General features: G+C 52.4%; 1 protein-coding gene across 7 annotated transcripts in view; it reads left to right on the top strand.

The window, feature by feature from the left end:
* The first annotated feature begins 222 nt into the window (after positions 1 to 222).
* FOXN2 (forkhead box N2) overlaps positions 223 to 22,588 on the top strand; it is a 34,296-nt gene continuing 11,930 nt past the window's right edge. For 3 of the 7 annotated variants that reach the window (XR_008734961.1, XR_008734962.1, XM_055725787.1), the window contains exons 1-4: positions 247 to 349; positions 2,333 to 2,480; positions 13,826 to 14,376; positions 20,668 to 20,792. Coding sequence is in view for 5 of the 7 variants with exons in the window: in XM_055725787.1 (XP_055581762.1) it covers positions 13,840 to 14,376; positions 20,668 to 20,792 (662 nt within the window). In the remaining 2 variants the exon portion in view is untranslated. Of the gene's footprint in view, positions 350 to 1,761; positions 2,165 to 2,332; positions 2,481 to 2,597; positions 2,746 to 13,825; positions 14,377 to 20,667; positions 20,793 to 22,588 lie in introns of those variants that run through there. The other 4 variants (XM_055725791.1, XM_027806838.2, XM_055725788.1 and 1 more) reach the window with 4 other exon arrangements.

Here is a 22,588-nt window from a genome sequence, read left to right on the forward strand (position 1 = left end):
AAGGGAAGCGAAAGTAAAAGGAGGGGTGATGCTTGAAATGAAAGGGGGGGGTGGAAACTTTTTTTAGCCAGCGGGGATGCGCGGGGAGGGATGCGGGGGTGGGAAGCCCCTCGCCCTCCCGTACCGCCCCGGTGGCCCCGCCGCCCCCCCGGGGCCACCGGGGCGGTACGGGAAGGCGGTAGCAGCGTGGGGGGGGTGGGGATGCGGGGGGATGGGGATGTTCCCGGTTGCCATGGGGAGGCGGGGAGGGCGGTGCTGCCGCCGCTGCGCAGGGAGCAGCTGCTCCCTGACACATCCCCCCGCTGCCATATTGTGTCCGCGCTGCCGGCCGCACGGCTTCATGACCGCGGTGAGTGGAGCCGCCGCTTCCCCCCCCCCCCCGCCCTCCCTTTTATCCCCACGCTTGTTTTTACTGCTCCCCCCCTTTTTATTTTCTTTACTTTTCGCCCTTTTCGGCCGCTTTGAGGGTGGGGGCTTTTTGTTTTTAAGGCGCCGGGAGGGTTGGAGAAGGGAAGGGGAAAGCGCGGCGAGCGGGGCGGCGCGTCCCGCTGGTGTTGGGAGGGGGCTGGGGGGGTTCCCCCCCGTCGGGGGTGCTGCCCCCACGTGTGGAGGTAGAAAAGCGACCCCCCCCCTCCGGGGGACAACGCGGCGCTTCCTCCTGACCCTCGTGGGGCGGTGGGCGCGCAGGGTGCGGGGGGACCCCCCCACGCGGCAGCTGTGCCCCCCCCCCAGCTCCTCCCCCGACGGCTCCGCGGGATTTGCGCGGGTGACCTCCCGCGGCAGCGCAGGCCTGCGCTCCCCAGCGCGGCACGGCCGGACCCCCCAACCCTTTATTTAAGTCAGTAACCACCCCCGGGCCTTATTCCCGGGGCCCCCAGTGCCCCCAGCCGGGGGAAGCCCCCACGGGTGTGCGGGTCTGCAGAGGTGAGAGGGGAGCGGCAGACGCCTGGTGGGGGTCCCGTATGTTCTGGGGAACCACTGGGAGCACCCCCGAGCAGGGCTGGGGGGGTGAGGGGGTCTGCGTGTGGCCCTGTGTGTGGTTTTTGGCTTTTACGGGTTTTTTTGGTGGAGTGGGGCAGGGGAGCGGGGGGCTGGTGGGGCAGCAGCAGCCCCCTGCCCCGCCGCCCCGCTTCCGCGCCCGCACGCAACCACCCTGGCTCTCCCAGTTTCACTGGGAGCGGCAACTGGCTTTTGTTCGTCAAGATTTGGGATTGGGACAAGGCCCGCACAAAGAGGAGCGAGGACAAAGAGTAAAAGCAGAACATGAGGAGTAACCTTGAGCGGGGCCAGGGGACTCACCTTCCCGCCTGGGCGCCGGCCGCGGGCACGGTGTAACGCGGGAACTGCTGGACTGGGCTGGACTGGAACGCTGCGGAGGTGACTAGGTTAGCTGTGTGGCTAACCGTGAAATCAAGACAATTTCGTATGTAACATACTACATATGGACACGCGCACACTCTCCAAATGTTGGTAGTGGTGGACTTGCGTTTAGATGGGCTTTGGAAACGGTTGCGTTGCAGTATGTTGCCGTGTGAATCGTTTAACTTCTCCTCTGTTTCTTGGTTTGGGGTCTTTTTTCCGCTCCGAGAAGCTGGTGTCGTGCTACATCTGTGCAAGAAAAATGAAGCCGGTGAAGCCGGTGTTGCCTTATGGCAGAAAACTTGGACTAGTTTGCAGTTGTTTGCGTGGGTTTTTTTTTCTCTTGGGTTTTTTTGTGTTTTTTTTATCTTAGCAGGTGCCAACTCATGTTTCCCAAGCTCTGCAGAAGGTAGTTGGACACATCAGCTCTGAACTGAAAACTATATAGTGGCAGTTAGCACGGCACAGAGATTGGGCTAATGAACTTAGCGCCAGACTATGTTATTCCCGAGCTCAGCCGCGTGCCGCTGCAGCGGTTCGGCATCTGGGGGGGGGGGCTCGTCTCCAGCTGCAGAAAACTTGGGTTTTGTAGAGACAGGGAAGAGAAGGTAATCCTCACTTTGTATGAGTTGCCTAAAATATGTGTAGAGCATTTCTCTGTGCTTAATCTTTTTTTATGTATTTTTAAATGTGCCCATAAACCGAGCGGTGCCACCATGCAGGGTGCTCCGGCTTGCTGAGCGTGCTGGGGGTGCTGCGCTGCCCCGGGGGAGCTGGAGGCACCGACCCCGTGTCATTGCTTCAGGTGTGCGTTCCCAGCTGGAATAAAACCCAGCGGATGTCTTTGTCGGCAGCGTGGTGACCAGAGGATGGAGTTGTGACCCACTTTGGGTGCTGCTGTTGAGGCTGTGCTGAAGGAGCTCCACAGGGATTGCTCAGCCCAGAAGTAAGATTATTTTTTTTTATCCAAAAGGGACACCAAGCAAGGACCGTGCCACCTCAGCGGCTCCGACCGCCACAGGTTTTCTGCTTGAGGAGCCTTCCCGTGTCCTCTGCGGAGCTCGGGATGGAAGGCACCAGCATGGCCAGCAGCTATCTCAGTGTCGGGACGTGCCAGTCCAGTAAGTGACGGAGCAGACGCAGGGATGTGTGATGGTCCCGTTGGACGAGGAGAAGGCCTGTCTGACGAGCGAGTGTAGTGCCTGGGAGAGAAGACCGAGGCTTAGGGGCACACCAAGCTGATTTTTACCGTCTTTGTTAACCACAGGTGCTGCACACTCGGTGCAGTAGATGTGAAAAGGTGACACGTTGAGCAAAGGCACGCTCTTTCGGTGAACGAGGTGGTTTGGTGCCTGAGGATGCTGTGTACGGATTGAGTTGAAACTGGTGAGGAAGCGGTGCAGCTCTTGGGTGGAAATGTTGGTTCCCATAAGAACAGTGGATGTTTTTATGCTGGTTTCACCGGGGTTATAATCCCACCTGCCTCCCCCATCATTGCTCCTTGGCTTCTCGTCACTGTGCTTGAAAGCAGCTGCTATTTATGAAATACCCCAGGCGCTCAGAAGACTTTTTCCAAATGCAGGTTCATGTTACCACATCGGAGCAAACCGGGCAGCAGGATTGTAGCCGGCGGGGTGACAGCATAGGGGAGCTGGGAGGGGGGGTGGCGTGTCCGCAGCCACTGCTGCTGTGCGCCCCTTACGATGTTTCCTTCAACGGGGTGGCCTTAAGGCACCACTGCGGTGCCGAATGAGCTGGGGGGAACGCAGCTTTCCTCTGCTGGCTGTAAATCGGTAACAAGCAGCTTTTAGTCCTCGTTAGGTGGAGGCTGTCAGCGGTATGGGTGCATACCTTTTAGCCCAGGTGGAAATTCTGTCTGGTTTGTTCCATTTTTGCTCCGCGAGTTTTCTTGTTGTGGCTGTTGCTGTTCCCTCCCCTCCTGTTAATGAGGTGTGTGGTGTGTAAGCTCAGATATCGGTGCCACTGCGTTGATTGTAACTTTCTGGAGGGAAGTAGATGGAGGCGGCGAGCGGCTCATCCCGGCGCGTGTGCCTGGCCGCTCGGCAGCTGAAATGGTGTTGGGCAACTTCCTGCACCGCGGTGCTGCTGTCAGCGGCGTTCGGTGACTCACATCAGCACGCGGCTTCGTCTCTCAGCAAGTGCACGCTTGCAGGCTGCGAGCCCTGTCCGCATCCCGGCGCAGCCACCGAGAGGGTCGGTGAGGGCGCACGTGGCGTGTCTCTTCCCGGCTCCAGCAGCTTCCTTGGCTCCCAGAGGAGACACACGTAAAACAAGAAAACCCTGAAATGCCGCTTTGCTTTTTTTCTGGCTGGACCTTTGTATGATTGGTATTTATTCTTTCCCTGTCACGTTCCATGTGGCTTCTGACTTCGTGCACGCTGCGTGACGATGAGCTCTCCATCCCATCCTCGCCATGCTGGGTAAAAGCACACGGTGATGCTCTGGGGTACTGGCACAATACAGTCAAAGTCAGCAGGTGGGAGACAGCTCGCCCGTGCTCCGGGAATAGATCGTGTCGTACGGAAGGAGTCCTGCCTGACGCCAGCCAGCGTCTTTGTGACCCCAGGTACTCGGCCTCCTCCCTGTAGAACGTTACGGCTGTGGCAGCATGAGGGTTGGTCGCACTCGCCTTCGGAGAGCGCGGCTGAGGGCTCCTCAGTGCCGAGTGCCTGCAGGTCTGCCTGGGGGGCAACCGGCAACCCAGCTGCCGTGCCCGGGGTGGGAATACCCCGTCACCGCATGGCTCCTCGCGTGCCAGGGCCATCTTCAGAGAAGCCTGGGATCTGTGCAGATAAGAAGACTTATACCAAAAGTCAACAATGTGGATTTTGACTTTTTTTTCTTTTTCCCCTAACGTGTTCCAGTGTTTTTTCTGTTCTGTTCAAATGAGACTCGGAGCTCCCTACTTTTCCCCTCAAGGGTTAGGGTATCTTAGGGGCTCCATTAAACTGGCTGCTGCAGAAATCCACCCCCAGCCCTGCTCTCCTGCACCCTCTGTAAGGATTAGATTACAAACTGGGAATGTTTTCACCCAGTTCCTGCCGGCAGAAAATCCTTACAGGATTTCCTTCAAATGCAGCACTGGGCTGAGATCCTCCAGCCATGGCACGTAGGGACGGGTGTTGGCTGTCCCCTCCGGCCAGCGACAAACCTGCTCTCTGCGACACCTCCTCAGCCCCACACGCCTCCATGTGCCTTGGACCGGCATCGGCGGGTACCTCGCACTGCATCGGCGGGACCGTGTTTTCAGCCTGTGAAGCGCTGGCGGTACCTGGGTGACGCTGCTGGATTCTCGTGTTATTTTGCTTTCGCATCCGGGCGTCCCACCAGTGTGCATCGTACAAACTGCCATCGCGTTGTGACTGTGGATGTCGCGATGTGTGACTGGATGTGTTCCCAAAGTCCTTCTGATGGCTTGATACTGTGCTCAGGCTTTGTTTCTTCTCTCAGTTTATTTTCAGCGCCTTCCTATCTTGCAGTTTGTAGCTGCTTTTAGTTTCCCAGTTCACGTGCGGTCCCCTGCTCGTTTCCTTTGTAACACTCTCACTGGATTGCATCGTGCTTAGATTTGGGGCAAGTATGTGGTTGCCTAAAAGCGAATTACTGGGTGTGGAGAGAGCTCAGTGGCTGGAAAACTTACACAAAGTAGAGCGGAGTGAGTGGGAGCTGGGAGGCTTGCTGCCGGGCACCAGCCATCCCTCGTCCCTCATCCGCCGGTCTGTGAGGACCGTCACCAGAGTGGTTATCAGCCAGGTTGGTTTGGTTTAGGGATGCTGAGTAGTCAAAGGTAGGAGTTAGTGTGGTTTTGGGCTTTTGACCGTGCCATGTGAGAAGAATCGGATGGCGTTGTCTCCTCTGACGGTCTGGTTTTGCCAGCGTGGGTGCCTGCCTTGTATCTAGAGACACTGGTACCTGGAGGCGTACCTCAGCATCCAGCCCTGTGGGACTCCACGGGGCCGTTTTTCTGTACAAGAGCCCTGCTTGGGCCAGTTGCTCCAGTATGGGCTCACCATAGAGGAGAGAAGATAATCTGATGCCACAACCATTACGAGCAGAGGGATAATTCTAATACCAACTGATTGTGAAACAGAAAGCCAAGTTCAACAGTTGTGGAGTAAAACTAAGAGTAAGTTGCCCAGGGCGGTCAGCGCGGTGAAGAGCATCGCTGTGCCGTGCCTGAGGCTCTGGAGGAGAACTTGTGCTTCGGGAGCTGGGAGACAGCAGTGGGTGGCAGCTTGTGGTGGGTGACTTGGGGCGAAGCTTCAAATTGTTGGTTTTCAGCTGAAAATGGGGAGTTCTGGTACTGTGAGGCTGAAGAAGGCAGAAAAGCTGGATGGAAAAGATAGCATTATGTTTTCTGGTGTTGGTAAATTGGTACTGACACCAGCTGAAAGGTATCTCTGTTCACCTCTGTTTCGAGGGGATGGTAGAAGGACACGTGGAAGGGTTACCCTGGGAAGGGAATTCACATCAGAATTATTTTGCAAGGCATTTGCTCAAACGGCTCACTTGTGAATATATCAATGGCTTACATTTTTTTGCATTTTAGTCCATTTAATAGGCAGTGTACTGAATTTAAGGAACGTGACCCGAAGGCATCTTTTGAAAAGCTATTACTGGCAGTAAAGTATTTTTCGTAGAAGCCCTTCTCCCCCCGCCCCCCTTTCTGGGACACCAAGGGCTTTTCTTAATAGTTTAGATTTCACTGCTGTTTGTTTCTTGTTTATTTGTTTTCTTTTCCCCCCCCCCCTGCTTCCCAGTTTCTCTGTTAGACTGTTTTCATGTGCATGTTTTAAATCTGAGGCACAGGGAACCGTGTCCAGCAGTGACTGCAGCCTTTGGAAAGGCTTCACCATCGCAAAGTCCCTGCAGGCAGCGCTGGGATAAATGGCCCAGAGGCTCAGGGCTGTGCGCGGGGGTCAGGGCATGGCTGGGTTTACATATCATTTTCATTGCAGATATTTATTTCAGTCACAAACCCACTTGTGTGTAGATGTGTACTTAAAAGAATGAATTTTTTTTTTTCATGTAAGTTAGGTGAAATCTCTTTCTTTTACTCCCTGCCCTTCCCTGGGCTATGGCGAGGGTTTAACTCCATCCCTTTTTAAATTTTGCAGCCTTTCTTAATTTTCCTAATATTGGAACTTTTCACTGATTTTTGTTAACTGTTTGTTGTTTCCCCCCCCCCTCCCCCCCACCCCCTCCTTTAATTGTGTCACAGGATGCAGGAGAATAAAGGGGCATTAAAGTGAGAGCGGCTTGGAAGTGTTTCAGCAGATACCTGGAGAGCCTCTTCTCCTTTGAGCCCACCCGTGCCAAGGTTAAGACGAAACCCCTGAGCTTATGGCTTGTCCTCTTCTTTGGTTCTTTCATTTGTTTAAATTAGATTTTTTTTTCAGGCTGGCTTTGAGAAGCTGATAACCGCCTTTTTAATGGGTTTTTAAACAATTTCCCCCCCTTTGCAAGGCATGAGGAGCTGGAAGTGCCCTTCCTGCCATGGGTGGTGCCTCCAGGAGCATCTCTGGGTGCCTTTTGTCGTGGGGGTGCAGCTGCCGGTGTCTCCTCTGCAGACAACAGGTCCCGGCTTGCCGAAATCTATGGCCGAGAGGCGGTTTTGTCCTCGGGAGACCGTAATGCCTTTAGTTGTCTTGGATACGTGACATCATATAGTGTTGTAATCAAATATAGGCCTTTGGCAGGGCCGGGGGTGGGGATTTCAGCTGACCTCCTGCCCGCCGAGCGCTCCTGCGAGGTGGGCAGGGGATGGAGCAGGGCAGCCCCAGACAAAGGAGAGGAGTGCTGGGGGAGACGGTTAAATTATTGCAGGGGAAAATGGTCTGGTGTCGTGCTCTTAATGCTCCCGGTCGAGCAGATGCAGTGCTTTTTATTGATGCGTTTTACACAAGTTGTGCCAAATACTATTTTTTATTGCTCTCCCCTCTAACATGCAAAAACTTGTAGCTGGTCCTGTGCTGTGTGCTGGCTGGCTTCGAAGTTTATCCCAAACTTGTGCAGGTGAGCAGTGACAGTCACGTATTTGTCTTATTTCTTGGGTTGTTTCAAGAGCAGAATGCATACATTGGTGTATTTAAGTCAGGACAAGCCTCGGTGTCAATAGCTTCCTGTAAATGCAAGGGAATATGAAAAAATCCATGGAAGAGTTGACTATTGGTATAGCTGCTTGCATGCAAAAGCACGTACTCGTCTTTTTAAATACTCTCCCAGAGCCTGTTTGTGTTAGCACAGGAGCTGTGTATGGAGCAGCGGATGCCCCGGCTCTGCACCCAGGGCTGCGCACCCTGAGCTTGCTGCAGAGGGTGGCTGCAGGGCTGCTGTCATTGACGTAAGCATGATATGGCTAAAAACCTCTTCTCTGGGATTAAAATCTTATTCTCGCTCCTCAGGCTTAGACAATGCATGGTAAGGTATTTTTAATGTAATTTCTTTTATTTACTTTTTTTAAAAAAAATATTTTTTTTAAAGCTGGAGGGAAATTTTACTGCGCTGTTAGCAGGTTCTGGGTCTTCCCACTGCTAGCAGAGGTGACCTAGTTGCTCGGCTGGTCCTACAGAAATAAGCAGGCACGTTTAGTGGTGGAGAAGGTTGTCCTAACCTAGGGAACTAACGCTGTGCAGGTGCCGCATGGCACCTTTCATCCGACGGCACCGGAGAGTAACGAAGGGTCCAACAGCAGCTCCGCTCGCACGCTAGCTTGGCATGGACGAGGCTGTGGCATCTTTTAACAAAAAGGCTAAATTCTTTCTTGCTGGGGTGCTGAGGCCAGGTGGGGTGGCCTTTGTACTAAACCAGCATCTGTGTGCTTTTACCTGCCCCGCTGCTGCGTCTGGAGAAGGTCACCTGTGGTGGGACAGAGTGATCTGCTGCGGCTCTGCCCTGTGCGCCTGGACTCTGCTGGGGCTGAGGCTGCTTGGAGAAGGGCTGCCACCAAAAAAGCGTGCTTCCCTGCGGGGTGCCCGAGCGGGCTTCCGGATTTGTTGAACGATTGGCCTATGTTAAAGCAGCTTTGTCTTCCAAAAATGCTCTCGCATCAAAGCCTTCGCCGCTGTGGCAGAGCATGGCGGTGCCCGGGGCTGTCCACCAGAATGAAGTCAGAGCCGCGGATGTATACGGGGCGTCTAACCCCAGGTGTGCCCTGCTAGGCTGAGGACCTTCCAGTCCCCGTAACCTTGCCCGAACCGAGCTCTTCACTGAATTTGAAAGAAGATTGCAAAAAATATCGTCTTGTGCCGCTGATTCTCCTCCAGAGAATCCTGCGGGAACACAGCTGCAGCCTCATGCAGCCCCGCGGAGCCGGGGCTGTGCCGTGTGGGTCACCAGTGGCCAGGGCAGCAGGACTTCGGGGGGCGCTGGGTGCAGGACTGGCGTTCAGTAGCGGGGAGGTCCTCTCCTGGTTTTCTGCATGCTCTTGGCTGATGCCAAAAACGACAGGGCTGCTGGGAAGCAGGTTGTCTCTCTCACCTCTTTCCTGATGCACCCAAACTTTTTTATTTGAGCAGCTTGGGTTGACTTCGCAGCCTTTTAATCTTCTTACCCTAGAATCATGGTCCTCTCTCTGTAATTAACATGCAAAATAGCATGCACCTCCACGGCGATACTTTGCGTTTGAGGAGTAGGTGTTTTGGTTGGCGTTTCTTTTGAAGGCGCTTACAGGTGGTGGATACCCCGGTCCCTTTAGGGTTCGCGTGCGTGACGCTCCACTTGCCAAGGCAAGCGTTAATCCTAATTAACAGCAGCCTGCTGCGTTATGTGTACTTACTGGTACGGCAAAGCACATGGGACGGAGCGTAAACCGTTGCACATTTTTCAGAGGTGTGCTTAAAGCCCCTCATTCCTGCCTTTGCCTGGCTGGAGGTGGCCTGCCATCCTGGTGGGCTGGGGCTGTCCCGGTGGGAACGGCAGCGTGTCTCCGGGCTTACAGCGTGCCGGGCGGTTAGCGAGGTGGGTTAATGCGTCTGCCACCCTCCTTGGTGCGATGTGGCTTGGCGAGAGCCGTAGGACAGGGATGGGGAGCATGTCTCAGCAGCTGTCCTTTGGAAGTGGGTTTCTTGCAAGGCTTTTGCTGCCCTTGGAGGGGCTGAAGCGGTGGGGAAGTTGGTGGTAAGGGAATAAAGGAGTGGAAAATAAATTTTATTTTATTTTCTTGTAATGTATTTTATTGTAATGGACTTTCAAGCCCTTGAGATAGACATGTTTCCTCTAGGAAACTTTTAAAATGTGCAGGTGAAAAGGTCCCTACAATTCACTGGGATCTGGGAGCCAGAACTTTGGCAAGTCTTTGGGGATCAAGGACTACACTGTCTACGTGAGCTTCAGCGCTCTCTGTCCAAAGTCGTCAAGCGGCTTTGCAACGCTCACGTGCGCTCTCTGCCCGGCCATCCCGGCAGGTTTCCCTTTCCCCGCCCTCCCTGTTTCACAACGGTGCTGCTAACATGGCTTGCCTGGGAGCACCGTGGAGAGCAGGTCCTCTAGCCTTGTTGCATCAGCCCCCCCAGCCCATAATAGTGAGAAACGTCAGGAAAAAATATTGAGGGTCCAAGTGTATAAAGTTTTATCACGACATCTGCACTGCAGAGCTGCTGCTGTGCTCTTCTCACCCTGCTCTCCTTGCTCTTACTGTGGCTTTCACACTGGGTCATCCCTGCCCACAAAACCCTGCTGAGCTTACAGCAACGACAGCTTTGGTGAGTCGCCTGACCCCTTATATAAAATATTAAACCTCAAATATTGGATCTAGTAATCCTGACAACGACAGCTCGGAGCCTGTGTGCTCACGGTCCGGTCTGCTTATGGCCAAGCAGAGCACACATGGAGAAAAACAAGTTGTGAATTTTGGATGTCATTAAGGGTCTGTGTGAATGACGTGAGCTGACCATTGGTGTGCCTTCAGACACGCTCCAGTGGCACTGCTCGCTACCAGGCTGCGACAGGCAGAAAGCAGTGCTCACTCAGCTGAATTGTTAGATGGTCCTGTGCTCCACGGGGTCCTCGGGTGCTTGAGGGGTGAGGAGGTCCTGTGCTCCACATGGCCCTTGGGTGCTTGAGAGGTGCGGAGTCCCGGTGGTCCACGTGGCCCTTGGGTCCTTGAGAGGTGAGGAGGTCCTGTGGTCCTCATGGCCCTTGGGTGCTTGAGGGGTGAGACAAACATTAATCTGCCTGTTAATGAGCTCAGCTGGGGGGTACCCCTTGGAGTTGTGGTGGTTGAGCTTTGTCCAGGGGCAGGGTAAGCTCTGATGGCTTTGCGGTAGGAGTGCTGCCAATGTTGGTTTCTTCTTCAGACTAACTCCAGAGCAAACTGGACGTAGAGGTTACAATATCCTGAGACCAAGCAAAGCGAGGGCAGGCTAGCGTGGCGTAAAGCACGTTCCATGGCTGGGGCCAAGGTGATGCTGTCGGGGACCACTGGCTGTCTCCAGAAAGGCACTGCCAGAATGACCTGTTGGTGGTCCTCGACGTTACCGATCTCGTCACTGCCATCGCAATGCAGTTAAGTATTGCGTCATGGAAATAACTCTTGCTGTTGCATACTCTGCTGTTTCTACATTTGAGTTATCCTTGATGCACCATTCCGTTGAGACCACTGGAGAACACCCTTTGAAAACTGCAATAGTTATGGAGCTGTGGTTTTAATTTTTTTTCCTTATTTATTAGATGAGAACAATTTAATAATGGCCTTTATAGCTTTCTAGAAAAAATATTTTAATTTCTGCTGATGTGTTCGTGTAGAAGATGTGCCAGGTGGTGAACTAGGCACTAAGGAGGTAACGTCAGACGTGGGGTTTTGTGATGCATCTGCAAAGAGAAATGTGGCACTAGCCAATGTTACTTACTCTAAGTATATTGCTTGCAAATAATTTCTTTTTTGAAGTAGGGTATTTATTATTCTAATGATTCTCTGCTAACACATAATAGCCTGCGAACAAATAGTGCATTGACACCACAAAGCCTACCTGATTTGAAGTGCCAGTTTAATGCGTTAAATGTGTTTTTCTTCCCTCCACGTGTTTGAGAAGACTGTGAGCGTGCCCAGGCCAGATTTGTGTTGTAAAACAGACTTTATTGCCCCATTTCACTCAAAGGAATAAATATAGTGACCTGAAACTTGCATGTGTGTGTGTGTGTTCTTGATCTACTGTGCGGCCTGAAGGTTTGCAAAGGGCTATGTCGTGCAACATGAACCGAGTGCTAAAATTATTAGTACACAGCTGAGAGGTGTAAGCTAGTATGTAGCTGGCGAAAGAGGCGCTGAACGAGGAGGTAGAGCTAATCGTTACAAGGGAAGCGGTGCAACTCACATTGCAGTAGGATTGGGGTTTGCCTCACGGTGTGGATCTTATCCCTAGCTCTTTGTTTGTTTTTGAATTTAAAGGATTGCAAAAGTGACATAAGCATATGTATATATTGCTGTGTTTAAAGCCAGCCATCACTGACTGCCAATATAAATCTGCTCTGATGCTTTGGGGGAGAAGTAAATTGTAGGGAGAGCAAAGCTATTTTTGACCAGCTATTTGAGCAGTCTGCTTTGCTTTAATTTATTTTTTTTTTTTTTAATGACTGAGCTGGTAGTTACTCACACCCATCCCTGCACTTAAATAGAAAATTTGGGGATGGTTTCCAGCACCAGTACTGGTAAGCATAGGTGCAGGTGTTACTGTCAAACTGGCTTTGCAATAGCTGGTACAAAAGCCCCTGAGCAGATGAAGAAAGAAGAAATTGCTGATGGGAAACTTGGTGCATTTCCTGAGGGAGGCACAAATTCTGCACCCCATGCCTGCACAGCACCAGGCAGGGGCTGGCAGGGCTCTGGATCCTGTTGGGGAGTGTAAACTGGGTGTATCCCATTGCTTTTCTGCCTTGCCACGCCATGCCTCCGTCGCACACGCTGCGTCCCTCCTCCAAAATAAGGAGGCTGTGCAAAAGCATCACCCGGCAGGTCGGGCAGTGCAGCGGCACGGGCACGGTGAGGCGGTGGGGCCGGAGCCAGCCGGTGCTGTGCTTCTGTAGGTGGCCAGCCAGGCTGTGCCGGCTCCTTGCCCTCGCTTCGTAGGAGGAGATGCACATGCACAAAGCCGTGCGTTTAGTAAAAACTGTTGTAAGAGAACATGCAGTACCTGCATAGAGCTGTCGGGTGAGGTGGGATAGGGAAACTGCCCTGGTCTTGCAATTCAGCTCTTGCGGTAGGAGCTGGAGCGTGAAACCAGAATGGTAGCGTGTACTGGGACAGGGAACTAGGTTGGGTTTTTTCTCTTTTTTACCCCCCACCCTTTTTTTTTTTTTTTTTTTTTAGTAGTATATATGAACATCAGCTTTGTTGGTGAACTGCATCCATGGTTGCAATGCTTAAACATTTATAGCGGGCTGTTGTAGCCCCGGTATATAGGGTTGTGTGTATATATATGTACCCACACCGCATCTGCAGAGTGGTTTTATTGGTCTGTACTTCTGGCACAGCTGTGTTAGCCCAAGCTGCGGGCACAGCGAGGCTCGAACGTGGTCACATCAGCAGGAAAAAACAGCTGTTGCCATAAGATAGTTCGCTACATGAGCCTAGGTAAAGCTCTACAAGCAGCATGGTTTTTGCTAGCGTAATGCCTCTAGAGCATGGGTAGCCTGTGAGACTCTGCATTCTGGGTGGCAGTTTTTTATAGATAATCATTTTATGATTGATTTGGTTTTTTTCTCACCTAGGGAAAAAACCCCCAAGTGGTCAGACGTTATTTCTGCAACAGTGGTCTGAGCTGCCACCCCAGCGGATGGTCCCTTCTTGTTGAAAGGAAGCGGAACCCAGGTTAGGGCAGCAAGCCCTTGCAGGAGGGGAAAAAGAAGGTCTTTTGGACCCGGGCAGCTCCACGGGACCCAGCTGATGGACTGATATGTTGGCCAGATATTTCCCTGGTAGAAACGGGTGGCAGTACTTGGGAATGATTGCGACTTGCAGGGGGTTGTAAAGACTTCATCTCTGCTGAGACCACAAATTCACTTTACGCTGATTTAAGTTTCACAACTTATTTTTGACTCTTTGGGCACCAAAGGCAAACGCTTCTAAATTTACAATATACAATTTACAATATAATGAGTATAACTAAGGAGTTAATGTGAGAGCTGAGCAGATTAGATCCTACCTGTTAAGGTCTTTTTCAGATATCAGGTGTTGGCATCAAAACAGCTATTATTTCTGTGTCCACACTGGCATTTCAAGATAGGTACGGCAGTTTCCAAGTGCTTACCTTGAGTTCTGGTTATAAACCGAGGGGAGTTAACACATGAGATGATGGAGGGGCTGGTGCTGGACCCTGCCTCTCACCAGTGGCCGCAGTGTTCTTGCGCAGCGCAGGGACAGTACAGCCCTGCCTTTGGGTTTGGTGGGCTCCCACTGAACGTGGCTCTGCAGGTTTGCATTGCTTTCTGACTGTCTCCTTTGTTGCAGACCAATAAAGCTAAATGGGTCCAGTCACTGGAATGACTCCGGATAAGAAAGCTGAAACACCAGGAGCAGAAAAAGCCGCGGGACTACGGCAGTGCCACGGGATGGGAAGCTTGCCCGATGCAGGGGATGCTGGCAAGCCAAAGGCCACCGTGGTGGACAGAGATTCGGCGGACGACGAGCTCACAAATTTGAACTGGCTGCATGAAAGTACTAACCTTCTAACAAACTTCAGCCTCGGAAGTGAAGGTCTTCCGATCGTTAGCCCCTTGTACGACATTGAGGGCGACAGCGTGCCATCCTTCTCGCCGTCCTGCTACCAGAACCCTGAAAAAAAATCCTCCACTTCCAAACCCCCTTACTCTTTCAGCCTGCTCATTTACATGGCCATCGAGCATTCCCCCAACAAGAGCTTGCCAGTCAAAGAAATCTACAGCTGGATCCTGGAGCGCTTCCCCTACTTTGCCACGGCACCCACTGGCTGGAAGAACTCAGTCCGACACAACCTCTCCTTGAACAAGTGTTTCCGAAAGGTGGAAAGAAGCCATGGCAAGGTGAGACCTGGAGGGAGGGAGGGGGATCACGTTTGAAATCCAGGGGGAATGGAGAAAACTGTTCTCAAAGACTCTTTGGGTGGGGTTTTTTCCCCCTCCGTGTCCTCTAACACTTGATTTGCAGCTGGAGATGGTTTGGGAACGCCGCTTCTGACGAATCGCAGGATGCAAGTCCCTCGGGGTTGTTAGGTGGTGCTGACCTGGGCAGAGCTAGCTGTGGTGTGTCCTTTCCAAAGCTGGCTAACGTGCTATTGCGAAGGACCCCGTTTCCATTTACTTATAATTTTGTTAGTCTGCAATACCCAGCCTGAAATTACAGACATCTGCCTTCGGATGCCTTTTTTGCTGAAGCTTCTTAAACTGGTGGTAGCTCTATGTTCCAATACTGAAATTTCGGGATGTGTTCCTCCTCCCTTGCTCTTCCAGCACAGCCACAGCTAGGATTGCACAGGGAAGCAGAAGAGACCGTGGGATGCCGAGCAGCTTCCCCACTTGGCGAGCAGGGTATTGCCTGTTTGGGGGCAGATCTGATCTTCTGCAAGGCACCCTTGCTTGCAGGCACGCTGTATGTCCGTGGCTGAGCGTTGCACAGCCTAAAAGCTGTCTGGCATATTAAACCGACTCTTTGACTTGCGATCTTCTTTTACACTCAGCACAGCTCCAGCTTCCCAACAACCATCTTAATTCTTGCATTTACTGTACTGTACTGCTGTAACCTCTGACATAACAGTGTGTGTCTCTGCACGGCACAGACACAAGCTTCGCTTCTTAAAGTCAAGGATGCTCTTTTCTGTACAAATTCTTTCTGCTTCTGGCTCGTTTGATTTTACTGGTGACTTCCTTCCTCCCTTTCTCGTTTCCCATCCCATTCCTCAAAGAGCCAGCTCTGACTTAAATAAACCAACAAACCACATACCAAAAGTCAACAAACAAAGCCCGGACCTGTATGCTGGGAGGTCAGCCTAAGTGGTAACAGGCTTGTTATCAGACATGCATGCAATGCCTGGCGTGCTTGACAGCCTCTCGCTGTAGATAGGGGTCCTGGAGCTGGGTGTGCATCGGGGAGGACTGCCTTGTACCGGTATGGCTGATCATCACCACTTCTCAGTATCCCTGCTTTTACAGGAAATCGTTAGGGCGGTGTTTTTCCCAGCAGCAGCTTTGCCTTGAAACAAAAAAAAACAACAACCATGACTTTTTGCTGCTGTGTGGTAGGTCCGGTAACTGCCCCATAGTTAGGACAGGCTTTTAATGTGACTCCAGGTGCTCTGCTGGAGAGACTGAGATGCTGGAAGCTGTGCCTTTGGGAAGGACGTGGATGTGAGCAGCGACCGCGTGCTGCCGCAGGTGGCCAAGGTGCCCTTAGAGAACTGGGGGGCTCTGTCCGGGAAGGGAGACACGAGTTGCAGAAGAATTAGGGCAGGGAGGGGAAATCTGAATTGGTGTACGAGTCTGTGGATCGGCCTTGTAAAGCTCGGTTGTTTTGCGCCTGGAGAGCTGCGTGGTTTAGGAGTTACCGGTCAAACCTCATGTCTTGGCATCTGGGTGGCAGGAGCTTGGGACTGCCCAGTCCTCCACCAGCACTGGCGGGCTCAAAGGGTGGCTTGCTGCTACATGTTTTCCTACAACGGAAAACCAAAATGCAGAATAGCTACCACCACTACCAGTAAGGTGATGCTGATGTGCTCTGGCAGCATTTTCCCAGGGCTCCAGAGCCTGCGCAGCTGTCTAATTCTTAAGAAAAGAAACAGTATTTACCTTAAAAAAACACCCCCCAAAAGCCCCTCCTGAAACTTTGCTGAAGCTTCCCCATTTCCAACAAACGGTAGGTAAATTTTTACCCTCTGCCCTGCTTAGAAAAGGATGTCATGAGGGTACCGCTCCAAATTCTTCCGGCAAGATACGTCTGTGGTGCGTGGCTTGGAGCAGGCAACGGTACAAGCTCGTTTGACTGATCACGTTGCCTGTGACCAAGTGCCAGCCATGCCTCTGGGTGCTTCGCTGTGAGGGCAAGATCATTTTGTGTTTTCTTCCCTTTCCTTGTTAACGGCATTTAATTGTGTCCTGGAGGGAGCGCGCAGCCAGCTTGCTTCTGCCTCCGTGGAAGCGGAGAGGCCGTGGAACATTGCGTCAGAGGAGCGCGGTTTATTTAGTAACATCGGGGTAAAAAGGGTTTTAAAGCCTTTCAAACGATTCTGGGCTGCCGTCTGGGGAGGGTGCAGCCGTCTGCCGGCAGGGGAGGGTCTGCGCCCCCCCATCCCGGGGCAGGCTGCTTTCTGACACCTCCTGCCTGCTGCTGCCGGCTGGCTGCTATGAAATCATCCCTTGGAGGTCTGGCAGAAAAAGTAGGAAGAGTCCGTCCTCACATTGGCCATAGAGCTGATGTTTGGGTTTGGACTGGGCGTGCAGTCCTAAGTGAATCCCCTGATTTTTCCCACATGAGCTGGCGCTGCAGGGCGGTCTGGGGACACATGAACTGGATTCACGGCGCTGGTGCTAACCTGGAGGAGATGCTGCAGGTGCATGTGTGCTGGTTGCTCCTGGATGTTAATCTGCCAGACCCTGCTGGAGCAGATCCTGGCAAAACATCCGAGGCACGTGCGGGTGACCCCGCAGCACCAGCTTCCTCGCTCTGCAGAGCTGTTGGCACCCCCCTGCTCCCCAGCGTGTCGCAGCCGTGGCCACGGGTGGTCGTTCTCTTTGCGTGTGTATTCACATCAGCCACCCCACCACCGTCCCCCCGCCTGGCGCAGCGGGCTGGGGGTGTTCGGGGCTCTAGGACAGTGTTCAGCGGAGACTGGGGGGAGGCTGGCTTTGCTTGGATGGCTAGAAAAATAGTGTGCCTTGCGTTTGGGGGTGGGTTGGGTTTTTTTAATGAGCTGAAGGGAAAGTAGCTGCCCGGAGGTATGAGCCAGCACTGCAGCTGAGAGAAGGAACTTCTCATGCCATGGAAACAGGATGTATGTACGTCACATCTCTGCTAAAATATACATCAGCCTTTCTGCACGCACGTACTGTGGTGCTGCTGTATCTAAGTGGTTTGTCAAGGTCTACCCCAGGTGATAGGTTTTACGAGGTGGAATGCCCTTTCTTATCAGAGTTGCAGTTGAGCTCCTGTCTGCAGCATCCAGACGAGATCTCCAGTGGTTCTCTGGTAGTGGTGGCTGGGAGCTGGAGCTGATGCACAGCAAGGGGAGGATGCGGGAGCCAGTCCCTGGGACGCCTGCTTGGCTCCCAGTGTACCTGCTGTGGCCCTGGTGCCCCTGAAGATGTGAAGCCAGTGGTTAGACCGCTGGTTTGTTTTAAGGCGGGATGTGTCTGTGTTCGATGGGATTTCCAGCTCCAGCTGTGCATGGCTTTGCCCCTAAAGCATGACGCTTAACTTCAGACCTGTGCTGGATTTCCACGGGGTGTCTTTGCTAAGCAGCAGACGGGAGTGAAACGGTGCACACCAGCAGCCCTGCGGGCATCATCTCTTTGGCTCAATGCCTGCTTTTAGTACAGGTAATGGTGGGTGGAAACGTGGTCTCACATCTAACCCAAGCTAACTACCCAAAGAAGAAGTCACCCTGTTTATTGCCTCTTGCATTGGTGTCTGCATGGCTTCAGGGTGCGCCCTGGTTCAGCTCGCTGTTGCAATATCCACCCAAACCCTTGTGTTGTGTTGTCAGGGCACAAGCCGTGGGAGAGCGTGGCTGGGAAGATGAAAGAGGGAAACTAAGCCCGTCCTGGCTGCCGGCCCCAGCTGAACTGGATTAGGTATCAAATGGAAGTGGTCACCTAAAGTAGCAGATAAACCAGTGTAGAGCAGTGGGTTGCTGGTCAGGGGAGTTCCTGCTGCTCCCTGAGGGCGACAGCCTCAAAGCTACCGAAGGGGGGGTGGGGGGGATATGATAAAGTGAGCCAGACTTGGGATGCTGGAGAAAAGGGTCTGGGAGAAGTGCAGGAAAGGGATCACGGTGTTAGTCTGTCATTGAAATGGTGAATAAAGCCAGTGGGGAGGATACTCCGTGTTAGTACCTAGCTGGCTAAATCAGCTGCCAGCCACCACGGCTGTTTAATTAAAGGTGAGCTTTGTGATGGGCGTCCTACAGGCTGTGCTCAGTTTGAGCACGGAAAGAGTATAAGAAAGATTCAAGTTAAAAAAAATAAACTCAGAGATGCTGCAGCTCGGAGATCTTTATGAAAGGCGGTGGCTTCAACTAAAATTGCAGAGCAGCATCTCTGCTGCTCAGCTGGAGCTCTCCCTGATTGGATTTTTCACTATTGAGAGCGAAGTATTTCCTCTTCTCAGGGAAAGCCCCGGGACTTAAACAGGACCGCAGACTTCAACACTTTGCGGGTCCTTATTCAGGCTTAAGTCAGTCACGGAGTATCCGTCCGTAACATGGTGTTAATACCCCCTTGGTGCTGGCCGGAGGAGGCTGGCTGGCCTTGGGGGCTCGCGGGAGGGGCTCCAGCACGGTGGTCTCACGCTGGCTGGATGCCGGGTGCCCACCAAAGCCACTCTGTCACTGTCCTCAGACTGGACGGAGGAGGGGAAATAGAGCGAAAGGCTCGTGGGTTGAGGCACGGACAGGGAGAGATCACTCAGCAGTTAGCATCACTGGCAAACCAGACTTGACTTGGGCAAATGAGTTTAATTTGTTATCGTTGAATACAGATAAAAACACCTTCCCCCCAACCCTCCCTTCCTCCCGGGCTGAACTTCACTCCCGATTTCTCGCCCTCCTCCCCTCCAGTGGCACAGGGGGACAGGGAATGGGGGCTGCAGTCAGGTCATCACGTGTCTCTGCTCCTTCCTCCGCAGGGACAGGGCTCCTCACACTCTGCCCCTGCTCCAGCGAGGGCTGTCCATGGGTCACAGCCCCCTGCGGGCACCCCCCTGCCCCAGTGTGGGGTCCCCACAGGTCACAGCCCCCTGCGGGCATCCCCCTGCCCTGGGCCGTGGGGTCCCCCATGGGCTGCAGGTGGGGGTCTGCTCTCCCGTGGGCTGGGGGCACAGCCTGCCCCGCCGGGGGCTCCCCACAGGCTGCCGGGGACTCTGCTCCGGTGCCTGGAGCCCCCCAGCCTCCTCCTGCCCCAGCTGGGGGGCTGCAGGGCTGCTGCTCTCACAGTCTCACTCCTCTCTTCCACTGCAAACTGTCACACAGTGTTCCCTGCCCCCCCGCTTCTGAAATACGTTATCCCAGAGGTGCTGCCACCATCACCGATGGGCTCGACCTTGGCCAGCGGCGGGTCCATCTTGGAGCCCGCTGGCATTGGCTCCATCGGGCATCAGGGAAGCTTCTGGCAGCTTCTCACAGAAGCCACCCCTGCACCCCCCCCGCTACCAAAACCTTGCCACACAAACCCACTACATCCACAAAGCTTGGGTTTCTGCTCTGAGACTTTTCCCCCTAAAACCCCCTAGAAAGATCTTCCTGTTCAGGTGCAGAGCTGCCCCATCCTTCTGCTGTGACCACGACCACTCCTGTAACACCTGTTTTCCCCCAAAAAACCCTGGTGCCACTGCCTGTAGGATTGTTAACTGATCTGTTAGGTCAGTGATTATAGGATTGTTTTAACTTTTCCTATTTAATTTTCCTCCTTATGTTGCAAGAGCTAGCAGGCTCAAAAAGCAGGTGATTTCTTTATGTAGTAAATACGTGAAGAAACCCTTGAGAGGAGCTTCACTTTCGGCTTAGAAAATTTAGTATCAAGAATGACTAGCAAGGTGGTGCTTGCATTGTTAGGTGCATCAAAAATACATTAATTAGGTTTTCAGATTTTGAAAAAGTGGGAATATTCCATTTTGTAGCTGGGCATCTGGCAAGATGTTTTTGCAGGACAATGTCGAGTTAAACGCACGTGTGGCCACATCTACGTGACGGGAAAGGTGCTTTGGTTTCTTGCTGAGAAACCTGTTAATGAAAAGGCTGCTTGTCAGTTCCCTGTCGCCTGGATGGATCCTTAAACTCACAGCCGTGTTTACCACACGTTAAAATAAGTTTTACAGCTTTCAGTGGACAAACATGAATGGAAACAGAGGTTTTAGAAGAGGAGCTTTGGAGATGCTATCCCAAGCTGCAAGAGGGGTGCTTCCATACCGTGTAACCATGGTGTTGGGACCGTACGCTGGGGTCGGGAGCATCCACAGGTGATGGAGCTGCCCGAGGCTGATGTACACCAGCTGTACAGTGGGGGATGCCTACATCATTGCACTGTGCTGCGTCTTGGGAATCTTAAATTAGAAACGACTTTACAGCCTGGCCCCTGGGCTTTCTAATTTGTAGTCCTTCTTTCTTGCAGGTGAATGGAAAGGGTTCGTTATGGTGCGTTGACCCAGAATATAAGCCTAACCTCGTGCAAGCCCTGAAAAAGCAGCCTTTTCCCTCAGCGCTTGCATTTTATACTCCACCAGCGTCACCACCAAGGTAGGTGAATGTTCTTGTCCGAGCAGGGTGTGTGGTTCATTGCTCACCTAGCAGAGATGTCCACGCAGATACTGATGTGTTGTTACCAGCTGCCACCCGCGAGAGGAACCAGAGTGGGGCTTAGGCAAGGCGGGGAGATGCGATGGGCTCGGGCAGCAGATCTGGGCTTCATGTCCGAGTCATCTTTGTAACTGGGGGAGTGTTTAAAAGAAGGTGGTCAGGGCTGTGCTGGGTGTTTACTGGTGAGCTCCATTTCTCTGAAGGGGAAGGCAGGTGGTCCCAGGAGCTGGAGCAAAATTCTGCTTCAAGCACGGTTCACCGGGACTGGTCTAGGTTGCCCAGTGCTGCTAGCGTGGGAGGAGGTGTGTGTCTTCTCCTGTAAGTCACTTGTCTGGATATAAAATGTATATATTCTATGCGGTTGTCAAAAACAAGTTTTCTACAACCTGAAGTGCTTAGAGAGGCTGGTCTGAGAGAAAGGTGTTTTCTCAAAAAGCATTTTGCAGCAGCGATGGGAAGAACAGCCTTTACCATAAACACACTCTGAGGTGGAGCGTGCAAGGCTTCTGAAATCAGGGCTTCCTCATCTGACACATTTTAAGATTAGGCAACAGATTTTGGAGAATTTGAAGTCAACGTCATGTGCTCTCAGTAGAGGAACAGCAGCTGGGTCAGCCTGCAGGGGCAGGACGGGGAGGAGGAGGAGGACAGACAGCAGAGAGGAACGCGTTGCTGTTGGTGAGCTCAGTTCTTAGGTAGGCAGCGGCCGGTTTGTCTAGTTCAGCGAAGAAGCTGGGTGAGATAAGAGATAATTACGGTCTGCACATTGCCCTGTGCCTTAACCTTACTGCGAGGAGTTTCCTTAATAAACAGGAGGAACTGGGATGACCGGAGCAGGATGTAGAACTGATAACGTTGAGCAGATGTTTCTAAGGGTCCAACGGGACGTTGACCCTGGGAGCTGGCACCCCCGTGCAAGCCTCGGCCGTCTGGCAGTGGTGAAGATTTGAGTGGCATGAGTTTTTCCAGTTGGGCTTGTAACCCACAAGATGCAACAGTGGTCTCTGACCTTCCAGTAACCCAGAAGGTGTAACTAACTGGTCTCTGACCTTCCAGACGTCTTGAGCTGTGAAGGGTCATCTTAGGTTTCAACGAGTTAGGCAGAAGTGTTCTGTTTTCCAGCTCTCTTCTGGAACGGGAGCACTACTGAAATAACCCTGAAGCATTTAAGTATTAAGAAATAGTCAAATTGGAACGTATGAGTGGCTTTTACAGGGTCAAAGATGATTAAAACTACTGTCATGGGACTGTAGATGCTGGTGCTTTTACAGGCTTCAATGTTTCTACGTAAGGGCATGGACTTCTGTTATCTGGTACAACTTGAGTGAAGGTTTGGTCCTTGAAAGCTATGTTAATGACTGTCAAACTTCAAAATTTAGTGAGTAATACAGATGGGAAGAAACCTCTAGATGTTGTCTACCCAGCCAGAGGGGCAGAGGATCACGACAGCCTCAGCCTAGGGCAGGTCCTTCAGAGCCTTGACCAGTTAAGCTTTTAATATCTCCAAGGTCTTCAAGATTAGTCCAACGATACAAGCACTGAGGTGTGATTTGCCCAGGTTGTATAAATACAACGTACTCAAATTAGGTGTTGGGAATGAGAGGTTTTATCTGAACGCTGAAGTACTTGCAAGATCAGGGCTTTAATTTGAAGCTGTTGGGTTTGGTAACTCTTTTTTTCCTTCACTGAAGAACTAGTCACACTTGCCAACAATCACAATTAGAAGGAAATCCTGA

The sequence above is a fragment of the Falco cherrug genome, chromosome 13, assembly GCF_023634085.1.
Source record: "Falco cherrug isolate bFalChe1 chromosome 13, bFalChe1.pri, whole genome shotgun sequence".
NCBI lineage: Eukaryota > Metazoa > Chordata > Aves > Falconiformes > Falconidae > Falco > Falco cherrug.